Here is a 13,631-nt window from a genome sequence, read left to right as displayed (position 1 = left end):
TGCAGTGTTCAGATTATTGCCAGATATTCTTGGAGGTTCAGCATGGAACAACATGCCACCAGGCAGGCCATCTGTTATTGTGCTCATTCTCAGCACGCCTCACTATAAGCAAGGTGGTCTGAACATTATGATAAGTGCCTGTTTTACTTCCCTATTGACGCTCCAAATGAATTAAAACAATTGAGCTTGCTCAACCAGAAATAGGCAACTGCAGTGCAATACTACTGTACAAGTCCAAATTACTAACGTACAGAAAGGCACATATCATTCCCCAGTGCACATTCATCATATAAATTGGCTTGCTTGCTCCATTTTCACTAGCAACGTAATTCCCTGTTGGATCAATTTCTGTTGGTCTTGTAAATGTTGGGCCCCACCCTAGTTTTTATTCAATTATGTACACAGCCAAACAACCATATTAACATGTGTTGGATCCTGAACAAAGAGCATAAAAGTGTTTGATATTTATCAATATTGTGACTGGGGTTACACTTACAAGAAACCAACTGTAAAATATTGATTGAACATTAAATTGTTGCCAGGTAGTTTCTTCTTCTTGTTGTTTTTGCTTGTAGGAGGAAAAGTATTCCAGTTGAGAAAAGTCAGAAAGGAGAGAGGGTGATTTAATTTACACAGACTTTAATATCTTTATTTACAGATTAATCATTTTTGACATATTTATCTGTTGGCGTAGTTAAGATGATGCAATATTTTTCAAACTCATTTTGAAATATCTTTCCATCCAGACTGATGACAGGTCGTATTACTTCAGAACATGTTTTTCTTTGTTTTTTTCTTTCAGTTTAAAAACAAGAATCCAAATGTTCCTGCAGGAGGCCAAACGCAAAATACAAATTAAAAAAAATGTGGGGGAAAGGGACAGGTGAAGTAAGCCATGTCAAGAGCAGGTGTGGGGATTGGAGCTGGAGTTTGCCGCGAGGGCTTTGTGTTTGTCAGACAGTTGAAGTGGGAAAACATGGCATGAAAATGAGTATGGCTACTATGTGAACACCTCGGTGACACTTAACGAGCTGGTTCCAGAACAGGGAATAAGCCTCTCCCGACACTGTATAACTCCATGTTTGCTTCCCAGTGTACTATTTTAACTTGACCAAATTTATTTGAATGTCCACATTTTACCTGAAAAGATTATAGTGCCCTCAAAAACTCCCAGTAATGGCACAAGATAATCATTCAGAAGGATCCCAAAATGTTTTATTAGTCAATTTAGAGTACCCTCAAAATGTTGATTGTGATTGAGATCAAGTGATATTTGATACCGCGTAATAGAATGACAAAAAAAGATACCAATTTAAAAATTTCTCTAGGACTGGGCTCAATCCCCGTTTAGAAAACAGTCTTGAAAACTGTAAAAATCATGATCCAAAAGAGCCTCCTTGAAATGCTTGACTTGCTCCTACAAAAGGTTTTCCCGAATGAAAGTAAATGCACTGCATAGGCAAGGATAAGCCGCTGACAGCCGCTTCTTGGAAACAACCAGAAAAGCTGGGAGAGTGGCGGGCGAGAGCGGGTCTTAAGTCTGACATTTGCTTCACAAGGGGGTGTGGTTGAAGTTTTGATTGTAGCAATGAGTGGAATGTTGAATTAACTTAAAGAAACCAGAGGTAAGAGCTCACAGAGCGACTGATTGGAGTGTAGTACAGCAGAGGTGAATGTCAGGGAGAGTGATGCCATGGTGGGGGTGCAACTGGGGAAAAGACGCCTTGAGACAGCAGGAATTCAGAAGAGAGAGGGTGTACATGTATGCATGTGTGTGTGTGTGTGTGTGTGGGGGGGGGGGGGGGGGGGGTCAAGAAGATAAAGAGGGTGTCAATATTCAGTTACTGAGCAGTAGCTCTGTTGCTGTCTCCACGTCCCAGGATTTCGACGACAACGCCACTATTACTGCATTCTAGGAAGAAAAACGTTCAGAAACAGTTTTATTCTTCAGCAGAGTTCAGCAGTGTAATGCACAGCAGGGCAGGATAATAGTTGAGAGATACTTACTTTTTCAAAGCCCATGGCACAGAGTTTGTTTATTTTGCGTGTGTACTCCAGACTTGAGACGGGAGCGCCTGCATAGACATGAGACCAGAGCCTCGCTGTCTGTTTGAACATCTCTGGGTTCTGCTTGTACTGTGTGATTAAAAACAACAGTAGGTTTGTTTGCAAGGGACTCATCAGCACACCACGAACACATACTGACACATTGTGCTTCTCTACTTAGTACACATCCCCTAGCACATGTGTGGAAGGGCACTTTTGATCCATCAATACTAATGTATGTGTCGCTCCACGATAGATGGCAAATAAAATTACTCTCCAAGATTTTGAGGCTGCTGAGACATTCAGAGACAGAGGAACTAGTAGAGCTGCAGTCTGCCAGACAGTCATTTCTGCCAAGTGTTCCCCAGCAGTCTCTTTTGGACTCAACATACCTCATTTGAATGGGTCAGTACAACAATTAGAACAACCAAATAATATTATTGTCAAATGTGCATTGTGAACATGTAATGTTAAGTGCAGCTTTTAGACAAATTAAGCTCCAAGACCTTCCATATGTGAGTTGCTAAGCAATAGATGACAGTTTCTACATGACCTAAGGATTAGTGGTAGTATGTAGGTGTAATAATGTGTTTAATAACGTGGGTAACGTGGGGCCGACTGTTTTCAATAAACAGTCGGCCGAGGCAAACAGCTCACCGCCTACTTTACTGAATATTACTTAATATGTAACCCAAAGTATGTGACAGTTAACATCTGAATGGCAATCAAGACTATTTCCTCTCAACTATTCTGTTTGGTAGCATCTGAAAATGTATATATTTTAAATCATATCACTTTTTTCTATGTAGTCAAAATGAGATCATTTGTGTAAGTTGCAAAATACAAAAACAGGCAGCTCCATATTTGTGTCAAAAAATATAATTGTCACCCTAACTTATTGAATTCAGGATACAAAGCTCCACCAAAAATAAGCAATTGTTCTTTCAGCATGTAATATCCAAATAGTTAATGGGAACCTGTTGATAAGATTTTGATACATCCTGCTAACAGAGGCAGATGTGTGAGGTGCTAATCATGAGCAAAGGTTGGCAAAGATTATAAACCCTGTAATCCACATCACAATATATATAATGTAAGACCAAGAATAACAGCAAAATCTCACATTTGAGAAACTGGAACTGTCAACAATGATTAACCAAAATTGTTGCCAATTAATTGTCTGTTGATAAACGAGTGAAATAATCAACCAATTATGTGCAGCTCTGCAGCAGTCAATCAACTACCCCATCCACTAGCAGATAGTTTGTCTCGGCATGTGCCACTGTAGGTCTAAATCACACTGACGCAATCAAGTATCACAAGATATTTGAAAATTCTTCCAATTATGTGATTTTTGTATGAGTACAGAAAGTATTCACACATTAATAAATGTTAAGTAACAATCATTAGCAGTGTAGACATGATGTCAAAGAAGCAGTTTAAGGAACTCATTGTTCATTTTATTTGCTAGAAAAGTCTGATACAGATGGTCCCAAACCATACCAGGAGTACTAACAGAATAACTCTAAATGCTAAGATTTTATTTCACCTTGAATAATGTCATAATAAGCTCTGAACGCTTGGTTTAATTAGTTCAGAAAAATGCATTTGCTAACTGTAATGTAAGCCTTTACAAGCATAACCCATTTGAACTATACCACAACAACTAGATTCCTAGAAGATATCTAATGTCTGATGGAGTACAATATTATCCACATGTTGCTCTGCTTGAAAAATTTGAAATGCATATCCAAAAGTAAAAACATAAATACACATGCAGACTCACCTGATTAGCTACCACCGCATCTTGTGGATCATCTGGTTCTGCAGCTGCCAATAAGGCTTGTAGCGACAGGAGGACTGTCCTCAGTGTCATAGCTGCTGCCCTGAAACATACCAAAATAAGGCCAACTATCATCATCAACATAAGTGCGAACCCAAATGTTTCCATTACTGTATAGGAGTGGAGCATTTGCAATACTCAACATAATAATGGGCATATAGTTTAAATATATTGTATTTAGGTGACCACTTATAGGGATTAATAATAAGTAATGCTTTCTACATAATCGGGCTCACTCAATTTAAAATTTGTTGTATCCATATTTTACATTGCCTAAATGCATTGTTTGGATCAGTGCATATTGGGGCTAGTTGCATACTTTTAAATGATTGAGGATTGAGTCATTACATCTCTGTTGACACATTGGTGTGGATTAGAAACAGCAATGGCTTTGGCAGGGGAAACACTGTTTTACAGACTAGAAGAGTATGTCATGATGGGTGAATGGATGAATTATGTTAGGAATGCTGGAGCACATTCACTCACCATTGGTCTTTGAGAATGTCAAGACATATTGCACCTGTGACTGAGCTGATGTTGGGATGCCAGATCTTCGTGATAAACCGCACCTGAAAGATTAAATGAAAACGAGACAAGGGAAAAAAATTTGCTTACGGGTACAGTTAATAGAAAATATCTATGTCCAATGTCCTCAAAGATAGAGATGTTTAACTAACAATGACAGTAATTGATCCCTACCTTTGGTGGATTGAATGGATACGTCTCTGGAATTTTAATTTCTAGTTGATATCTACCTCCTGGAAGAAAAAAAGAGACATTACAATTATTCAATAATCACGGATATTTCTAACATTAAATAAAAGTGCAACTGTTAAAAGCAAATTTCTTTAGTTGACTTTATACATTATTAAAAGCTTCTTGAAATAGTTAGTTGGTAAGGCCTTCTCAAAAATGAAGTTGTTGTCAGTGAAGCCCAATGTCACATAACCAATGTGTGCAACCATGCATGCAGGTTACAGCGAGTTCAAATGAGCCCCTCACCTTCATACGGTGTGTCAGGTGGCCCTGCAATCTCCCCTTTAAGTTCTGTGAAGTTCTCATCCACCAGATCCACCTTGATCTGGTTTTTGCTCGTCTGAAAGAGTGAAAAGGCAAAGTAGCATTAGAACTTCAGCAGACAACAAAGTGTTAAGCTAGCTTGCTGTCAAACTCAAACCTGCCTATGCAGCAGAAGTTGACACCCCCCGCAGCAGAATTAGCCAAAGTTGACCCCAACTTGTTGCGCTCATCTCACGGATCTACATATAACAGGGTCTCTAACGCAGCTTGGGATGAATCTATGCAGAAGCAAGTTTGGCATATGTGTGAGCAAACCTTTGGTCGGACCCGCGATCAACCTCCGCTCACACAGCTAGCTTGGGTAACAGAAGGCACGTAAGCTAGCCACCAGCTAAATTAGCATCGTGAACCCTCGTCATTAATGCCTCCACAACCCGGCGAACACCCGCTATGAACAGTAACGCCTCCAGCTTTAACCGCCCCGCGGAGGCACACGAATAGCCGGCGTTAGTATCCTTGCGAGAAGGCGGATAAACAGCCGTGTCTGAGACGGTTAGCTCCAGCTAGCTGCTCGGCGATTAGAAAGCTTGACAGCCAGCGACGCGTCACTCACGTTCAGCCTCGCAGTTGAAGAAATAAACAAAGAAAGCTGTGACATTAACTGGCAAACGTGACAACCAACCTCTTCACTCTTGAGCACTTCCTTGAATTCCCGTTTTATCCTCTGAACTGCGATGTTGGCCATGGTTCCCCCGTGTTGCCGTCCGGTTGGGGCCTCGCCGCCGTCCGACTTGACTAACGCGAGCTAGCTGGTCCTGCCGACTGGAGCTCTGCACTTTTTTTGGGGATACAACCTTCCGAATTAACAGCTGCAACGTTGTTTGCCGCGAGCGCCGTCAGTCCCGGTTATCAATCTGGTGTTGTGATTCGTTAAAATAGCTGAACGTGCATCTATCATCTCAAATGTGTCACAACACAATGGTCGGTTGTACTGAACATTTTAATACCAAACTGCATGCAGTCTGGAGGAGAGAGAGTCATGTGATCTGTATTGCCATCCTGAACACCTTCTCCCATTGGTTGATCTGTTGATGAGTAATTTATCCTTATTATTGTTATTATTGTTTTAACGTTGGATCTCTAAAACCAAATGGGGTGGTATATTTTGAAAAAAACGCGGTTAGTGTGCCATTTAGACAACCTTTTAATGCATAATAAAATCTCCGAACAGGTAAACAGGGTTTCATACAATGACGATCAGATTACATGTAATCAATTTCGTGTAATCATTTAACGCGAGATACATTGAGACAAAAATGCTCCAAAATGAAGTTAGGCAACTCTGTTTTGATTAGCAGGTCTAAAGTATCACATGAAGAGTCCGTTGCAGTCCCTTACTGCAGCGAGCGCCTCCTGTTTTCATCCGATGATCCCAGTTAAACCTGTGTGTCTGTCTCACATTATACACTTCATACAAATCAAGATATGCTTTTGAAGACAGGCCGTAGGAAGCATGTTTAAATACATCGTTATCTCGGAGGTCCACGGTCACAAACATTGGCGGACACTTACTAACACATGAGAATACACTGTACGTTTTGGTATTTTCTCAATTTTTCCCAGACGGATCCTTGTCTCACGTTGTTTCACACTGTGACGCTAGGGGGCGTCCTTGTCCCGTGGAGCTTCACACATGCGGCGTCAAGCATCATGCCTGTGTTTCAATAAAGTGGATACCACTTGTAAATATATTATTTTACCTTACTCACAAAGATGTGTGCAATCCCCAATTAATCTGAGCGAAAATGATCGTATATTGTTTAAAATATATTTAGTCACATTTTAGTCTGATTTACACAATATAATCATCCCTATTCCTATAATAGAATCACGGCACTGACATATTTCTCCAAAATGGAGGTCATAGGTAAGGTAAGGTAAGCAATGTAAGCAGTTATTCTTCTTTATCACATAATTGTAATAACACATGGACCAATCGTGGCATTCAGTAAATCTGTTGATCTCTTAGTCATTTAACTAACCAAATAGCTTTTCCAATTTGTACCCTCATTTATATAACCCATTATTACAATAAAATGTAATGTTTTTTACAGTAATTGTTGGTAAACTGACCACACATTTGTTACTAGCACAGAAACATATTGGACAAAACACAATATATCATAGTTCTTCTCTGTCAATGAGCCACACTCTGTCTGCTAAACATTACACAGTCAATGTCTCTACAGTTAGCACTTAACAGGTGGACATGAGCATACAGGGACTCCTTCCCTTCTTCTCCACCTGTTCACCCGCCTCCCTCTGCCTCTTGTTTGGTTTCTCTTGGTGATGATGACAAACATGACAAGTGCTGCCAACATTATGGCTGTTATTATGAGGCAACCTGCGAAGACTACCATTGCTTTGTTCTTGAACATCCATGCACACACAGAGCAAGGTTCACGCAGCTCAATAAACCTGCAGGTCTTCATGGCGTTATCCTCAGGGAAACCGCCATGAGTGATGATTTCTCTGTAGACAGCGATGGAGGCTTTGGCTTTGGATTGATGGTGGGTTGAGCTGAAGAGGCCAAACTGGGGGGCATGTCGATCTTGCAGTTTCCACACGTAGAAGCCCTGCAGGTTGACTCTATCTAATTGGCGAGCTAGAGACAAATAGAATAAAGGAGAAAAGTAAGTTAAGAATCACTCATCCACTCTACAATTCCTCCTCCTCTTCAAGGAATATGAATAATCAAGATATACTTTATTTTACTATTAATAAACCAACCAAATGTTTAGAACACATGAGAAAATGGTTAACACGCATTAGAAAACAACGTGTGCAATAAAGGTGTGCGAATAAATAGCAAAGTGTGAACTCAACACTGTTGCTGTCCTCTTCCCTCCTGTCTCTTTTTATGATCTTCCTGATTTCTCATTAAATCACGGTTTTTATAGTAGGTAGCAATATGATCATAAAACCTGCATTGCCTGTGGGTCTGCACTTCTGTCTCAACATCATGACTACCGAAAAATGATTACACAATACAATCTGGTTCAATGAGGGCCATTACTGATGGAGTTGTAGCATCTGAAATGCACATCACCTTTTAAGGCCTCCTGCAGATAACTCCTGAGAAAGTGTTGCCTGAGTTTGTCCTCCACAGGAGCCTGATCATCAACCCCACTGGCTGTGACAATGATAGGAAGAGCTCTTCCATATCTCTGGCTCACCCAGTTCAGCACCTTTCGCAGTCCCTGGGGTACAAGAGCCTGCCCGAGCCTAGAGGAGGGCCAGGTGGGATCAGAAAGGATCCGACAGCCGTGATCAGGAGGTTGTTTCTGCTGAAAATGGCCCTGTGTGTGGAGATATGGAGAGACCAAACGGGTGGTAAAATGGTTCAGAGCGATAAAACTCAATGTCCCTCTGAGCTCCTCCCTCTCAGTCTCAGTAAAGCTAGGAAGAGGGGATCCAGGGAGACCCATTACTTGAGCCCTCTCCTCCAGGTATGCCTTCATTTCTTCTGGATAGTCCACCTTGCTATGCTTCTCCTCATAACTAGTCCCAAGCAACGGGTCTAAGAACCGACCAAGCTCAAACAAAAGGAATCTCTGTGCTGCTGCCGTATGCGAGTCAAGGAAGGGGTTTGCAGGTTTGGCCCAGTCGGCATGTAATGCAAGTGATACCAGTGCTCTCTGATGACCAGAGTGTTCCCTCTCGTACAGCCTCCAGGCTTTAGCGTGAGCCAGAAGAAGGTTATGAGCTGCCTGATGCTTCTCTTTCCAATTGGAATAAACATCTATCAGTCTGTTGGGCTCATTGATGGTGATCCAGTATGGAACCCAGGACCCCAGCTGATGGTAGCACAGTGCTGCGTATTCCTGAAAGGCCTCCACTGTGCTGTTGTTGAGCCAACCACCAGAGGCCTGCAGTGGCCCAGGCAAACCTAGATTTGGAGCTTGGTGTGTGGGGTAGTAGAGAATAACGACAGCCTCCAGGTCCAGCTTCTTCAGCTCGTACAGAACACAGCGGTAGTACCTTTTGAATGTCAAACAAGATTACATAATCAGCAGTTAATGTGTGTAGACAAAAAGAGAGACAGAGTCATATATCATCTTTAAATGTATTGAATTTGGCTACAAATCTATGGTGTGAATTTTGAATTAAATTGAATTTAAATGAATCAAATTGTGCTGAATTTTGGAAAACAGTCCATTTTTGTGTATTTCTACCTCAGAGCTTCAGTGTTCACATTAGAGAGGTCTCCCTGGGGTAAAATCAGAGACCAGTTTAGAGCAAAGCGGTAGTGAGATGCCCCAGTGGACGCGAACAGGCGAAGATGACCACGAATGGCCAAGTAGTCAGTGCACTGGGCTCGTTTGGTTTGCATCTTCACCCCTGGGACTGGGCGCAATGATCCGTCTCCTGTCAGGTTCCAGCTGTACAGATGGTGGTCAGTAAACTGTGGTGAGAAAGGGTAGAAGTTGACCTGCAATAAGAAAAAAGACATCAGGATAAATACGGACATTCATTTAGCATGTCTTTGCTGTATTTTCTTCTCAGTTTATCTCTCTTCTTACCTGTAAAGTGGAGTCAGCAATACCCCAGTGAAATTCACAGGGGAAGCGGCCTTTGATCTCTCTGGAGGTTTCGTCACTGGGGAAACCATTGTTAGTGACAACACGCCTGTAGTACTGCGCAGAGGTCTTGGGGGTCCTAGTTCGGTTTGGTTGGCTAAAATTTATGTAGAATAGGCCTCGCCTCACAGTGAAGCCATAATTCCACTCAAATCCATCCACCAGTGACCAGGCAGAATAGCCAAACACTTGCACCCCATCAAACGTGATTGCTTTAAAAGAGAACACAGCATTAAAAGTGGAAAAATAAAAATTTGACGACTTAATTGCAATGTCTATTTGTTTTTGTTCTTTCCACTTCTTCACTTACCTTGCAGGACCTGGTTGATAAACCGCTTCATCAGGTAAATGGCCACTGTGTCCTCCTTTCCCACACTGGCTTCAGAAAACCAGCTTCCCTCGATCACAAGCACCTTCGGGTCCCCATACTCCAGCTTTATCCAGCCCAGTACGCGCCTCAGGTCGGGGGTCACAGTCTGCCCATACTGGACCAGGCCCCGGGCCAGACGGAGGTTGTTGGGCCCGAAGGACAGAGCAAAAAAGTCAGCTGTTGTCTGCACCCAGAGCTTCTCCTCAGGGGAGAATGTGGGCAAGAGTGCCCCGTGCTTCATTTTGAAAGAGACTGGGTAGTCCCCGTCTCCAAAGATGGGGTTGGCAAACCAGCCAAGGGCCGCTTCTACTGACTGCTGGCAAAGCTCAATGTTAGCAGCAGTGGCTTGGCCTCTTTGAGGCTCAACCCAGTGGGACCCCAAAACAATGGATACTTTACCCTTCTGAGCTGGACGGAAGTGGGTGTTGTAGGTGTGCCATGCTTTGGCGTGTGCCTGGAAATCACAGCAGACATGGTATTATAATGCATTTTGCTGCAGTCTACGACACAATAACAATATTACAATAGACATTTTTAATGGAAGACATTTTATATGCTATAGTAGGATAAATACATTTGTAAATAATAGAATACATGATGGCTAAATTACATTTGGCTTCAGTTTGCCGGCTCACTGTCATCAAAAATATTCTTAGTGTCAGTATTAGTGTGCGTTTCCTGCTATATAAAAATATCTTTCATGTTTTTTAAAAAGCACACAGAGTGCACATATCTCCCCTACAGCTGCACCATTACCTGAATTTGTTATTTCAATGACAGAAAACCAGAACCTATACTTCTGCGTCCAGATTTGCATTAAATTATGTAATAGATTGTATTAATTTAATAAAATCACTGTAAATGTAGTAGTAGATAAGATACTCACTTGATTTGGGCTTATTTCACACAACATTTTATTCAAAGTTGATGACTAGATAGTGTGTAACAGATGAATAAGCACTAAACAAATAGCACAAAAGACATAACGTCCTTAGTCAAAGTTATAGTGGAATCATGAAAACTATCTTTTAGGCACCAGAGAATCCCTATTACTGAGACTATCTGCATGGTGTTAGCTGTCCACATACCACCTGTGCTAGAATACAAAAACATGAGTGATTATTAATGAGGCATATCTCCATTACTTCCCGTCACACACTGTTACGCTCCAGTACATAAGTGCTGATGTGGTGGACCTTGACCGTAATGTCTCTTTATGTGTTCTGTTTACTGATCACAAACCTGTCAAAATGAAATATGATCAACTGGTCATATCAAAGATCAAATTAAAAGTGGGCTTCAAGGCTTTGCACTTCATATGTTTAAAAGGCCATACATCAAACTATATTGTCTTAATTGATGTTATTATATTGCAACTATATAACTGAGCACTGGTGCAGTTTGTTCTTGGGTCCCTTTCTGTTGTTTTGTGGATGCAAACATTCATTGACGATCATAAACTGATATAACTGCAGAAGAGGTTCAAAGTTTACAGACAGTCAACATGATTAGAGAAATTCTTCATGTGCTGCAGTCTACGGCAAAGGCAGATAAAGCACACTATGAGTACAGACTGTTTTAATCTAGACTCGTTTTACTTACCCTGATCAGGTTGTGGGCCACAATGAGAAAGCCAGCGGGACCGTCTGTTTCTCCAGGAGCGTGCACACCTGTCCCATAGCCCTGCACAGCCACTAGGTATGGATTATGCATTGTGAGCCAGTACCTAACACGGCTCCCAAACACGTTGAAGCAAAAGGCAGCGTACTCCTCAAACATTCCCACCAGTGTATCATTTTTCCAGCCTCCATAGCGCTCCTGCAGAACCTGTGGCAGGTCCCAGTGATAGAGGGTGACAATGGGCTCAATTCTCTTGTCCAGAAGCCTCTCTATGAGACGGCTGTAATGCTCCACAGCAGCTGTATTGGGCCGACCTTTTGCATTCCCATCAGGAAAGAGCCTGGGCCAGGAGAGAGAGAAATAGTATGATCTTACACCTAGATACTCCAGTGCCTCCACATCTTCGTCCCAGCGTGTGTAGCTGTCACTAGCCACATTGGCTGTATCGGTTGCTAATTTATCTCGGACATTGGAATGGGTGAAATGGTCCCAGATGGATGGGCCTTTCCCCTCCTGATCCCAGGATCCCTCTGTCTGGAGGGCAGACGTCCCTGAACCCCAAAGGAATCCTGAAGGGAAGGTATCATGAAGGAACGACTGGTCTTTGATGATGGGGTCCGGCGTGGGCTGCTGCCAGATCTTTCTGCCGTCTCCAAGAGAGCAGGCTGCCTTTTTCCAACCAGACGCCAACAACAGGAGGCAGAGTAAGAGGCTGTTTAGAGTGGGAGAAGGGTGGTTCAGCATACTGAAGGAGTCTACCTTGTTTCAGAAATCCACTTGAAGGCAGGAGCTGGTGTCAGTCAGAACAATTGCTCTGTTCAATATAGTAAGTCCTCTTGAGAAAAGTAAAATACCCATTGTGGTGGAGGAAGGAGGAGAGTGACCACACACAGGAGAGAGTCTGAAGCTTCAAGGTGCTGCATGAGCCATCTGACAACCTGGTCAGACTTCCCTATCTCTTCCTTGGTGTACTTGTGCTCCCACTCAGCCCCTCCCTACCACATAATGTCCACACAAAGGTTGAGTCATATCCTCACACCATACTTTGAAATGCTCCCGGTGAATTATATGTACCTGTAATTCCAGAGACGCTTCTTCAATTATATCACCAAATCAAAGAAATTAAAAAACAATTTAAAAGAGAGGGCCAACACTTAAAGAGGATATTCCTGAGCTATTTCTGAGGACGCAGCTCTAAACATGCTGGTGATTGTTGTAAAACGGTTATTGTGTCAATAATTAGCTTGTACTCTGATCTTAGCTCCCTAACTAAGAAGTAGTTCACATTGCGGTCCCTGTTGCTAACAAATACATACAGATTTGTTGTCCTCTTAAATTAAGGTTTTTAGTGGTGAATTATAACAAGTTTCACATTAGAGTGAAATGGATCAAATGTTTCCAATATGAATTCTCATGTTAAACACATACTGGGGACAGTTATTGAAAAACAGGGAAGAACAATGCAACCTAGTGTAGCCTGAAACTGAAAAAAAAACAGGCTGTTTTTCTCTTTGTCTTATAGCCAGAAGCTGCTTCCAAGATTTGATCAGAATTTGATCATGAGAACAGTGACACTAGCTCATATCACCTTATTCAATTTAGCTCCTCTTACTGTGTGAGTAACAGTCACTGGCCAAAGTAAACAGCAGTGCTGCTTGACTAAAAACATTGTTGAGAAGTGGATGTTTGTGTGACTGTCCATCTGTCTGTCTGTACACACTCTTGCCCTTAATAAAGCCTTACAATCACAATAAAACTAAAAAGCCCCTTCCTTGTCCTTACACATTAAAGGCAGTGTCTATAGCTGTCTAGAGTCAACAGAGCAGTTGCCCAGGATACCCTTTGCTTCAAGGCATTAGCGGGATAAGTTAATCGAGTTGAAATGGTCATCTACCACCCAGACTGACCTCAGTGTGGTCGCTATGATACTGAAGAAAAGACGCCCGATAACACTGAGGTGCTTTAGAAATGTGACATTCATGTCACACCCTTACACAGTAGGACATATGACATACATACACTTGACATAGTAAGGACAATTGTTAATAGTTTGGTATGTTTGTGACAAAGTCCCTCAACATTAGGCTTGATT

At 42.0% G+C, this 13,631-nt stretch overlaps 2 protein-coding genes across 4 annotated transcripts; both read right to left on the bottom strand.

Annotated features, from left to right (window-relative positions):
* Positions 1–622: 622 nt before the first annotated feature.
* On the bottom strand, positions 623–5,947 carry ube2ka (ubiquitin-conjugating enzyme E2Ka (UBC1 homolog, yeast)). Of its 2 annotated transcripts, XM_034543949.1 has the most exons (7): positions 5,592–5,947; positions 4,892–4,985; positions 4,589–4,647; positions 4,376–4,458; positions 3,833–3,932; positions 2,008–2,136; positions 1,194–1,912 (listed from the first exon to the last, which is right to left on the bottom strand). In XM_034543949.1, exons 1-7 carry the CDS (start codon positions 5,652–5,654, stop codon positions 1,838–1,840), a joined length of 603 nt encoding a protein of 200 aa, XP_034399840.1. In that variant the 5' UTR covers positions 5,655–5,947; the 3' UTR covers positions 1,194–1,837. The 2 variants fall into 2 exon arrangements, with proteins under 2 accessions (XP_034399841.1, XP_034399840.1); XM_034543950.1 differs by lacking the exon at positions 4,892–4,985 and having other exon boundaries at positions 623–1,912.
* Positions 5,948–6,129: 182 nt separating this feature from the next.
* Positions 6,130–12,492, bottom strand: klb (klotho beta). Of its 2 annotated transcripts, XM_034542778.1 has the most exons (7): positions 12,299–12,491; positions 11,522–11,879; positions 9,860–10,373; positions 9,493–9,761; positions 9,145–9,401; positions 8,019–8,950; positions 6,130–7,574 (listed from the first exon to the last, which is right to left on the bottom strand). In XM_034542778.1, the coding sequence occupies exons 2-7, from the start codon at positions 11,696–11,698 to the stop codon at positions 7,159–7,161; spliced, it is 2,565 nt and encodes an 854-aa protein (XP_034398669.1). In that variant the 5' UTR covers positions 11,699–11,879; positions 12,299–12,491; the 3' UTR covers positions 6,130–7,158. The 2 variants fall into 2 exon arrangements, with proteins under 2 accessions (XP_034398669.1, XP_034398668.1); XM_034542777.1 differs by having other exon boundaries at positions 11,522–12,492.
* Between the last annotated feature and the right edge of the window lie 1,139 nt (positions 12,493–13,631).

This window comes from Cyclopterus lumpus, chromosome 10 (assembly GCF_009769545.1).
Source record: "Cyclopterus lumpus isolate fCycLum1 chromosome 10, fCycLum1.pri, whole genome shotgun sequence".
Classification (NCBI taxonomy): domain Eukaryota; kingdom Metazoa; phylum Chordata; class Actinopteri; order Perciformes; family Cyclopteridae; genus Cyclopterus; species Cyclopterus lumpus.
Note: the sequence above shows the minus strand (reverse complement) of the source record. Positions and strands in the feature narration are given on the sequence as shown.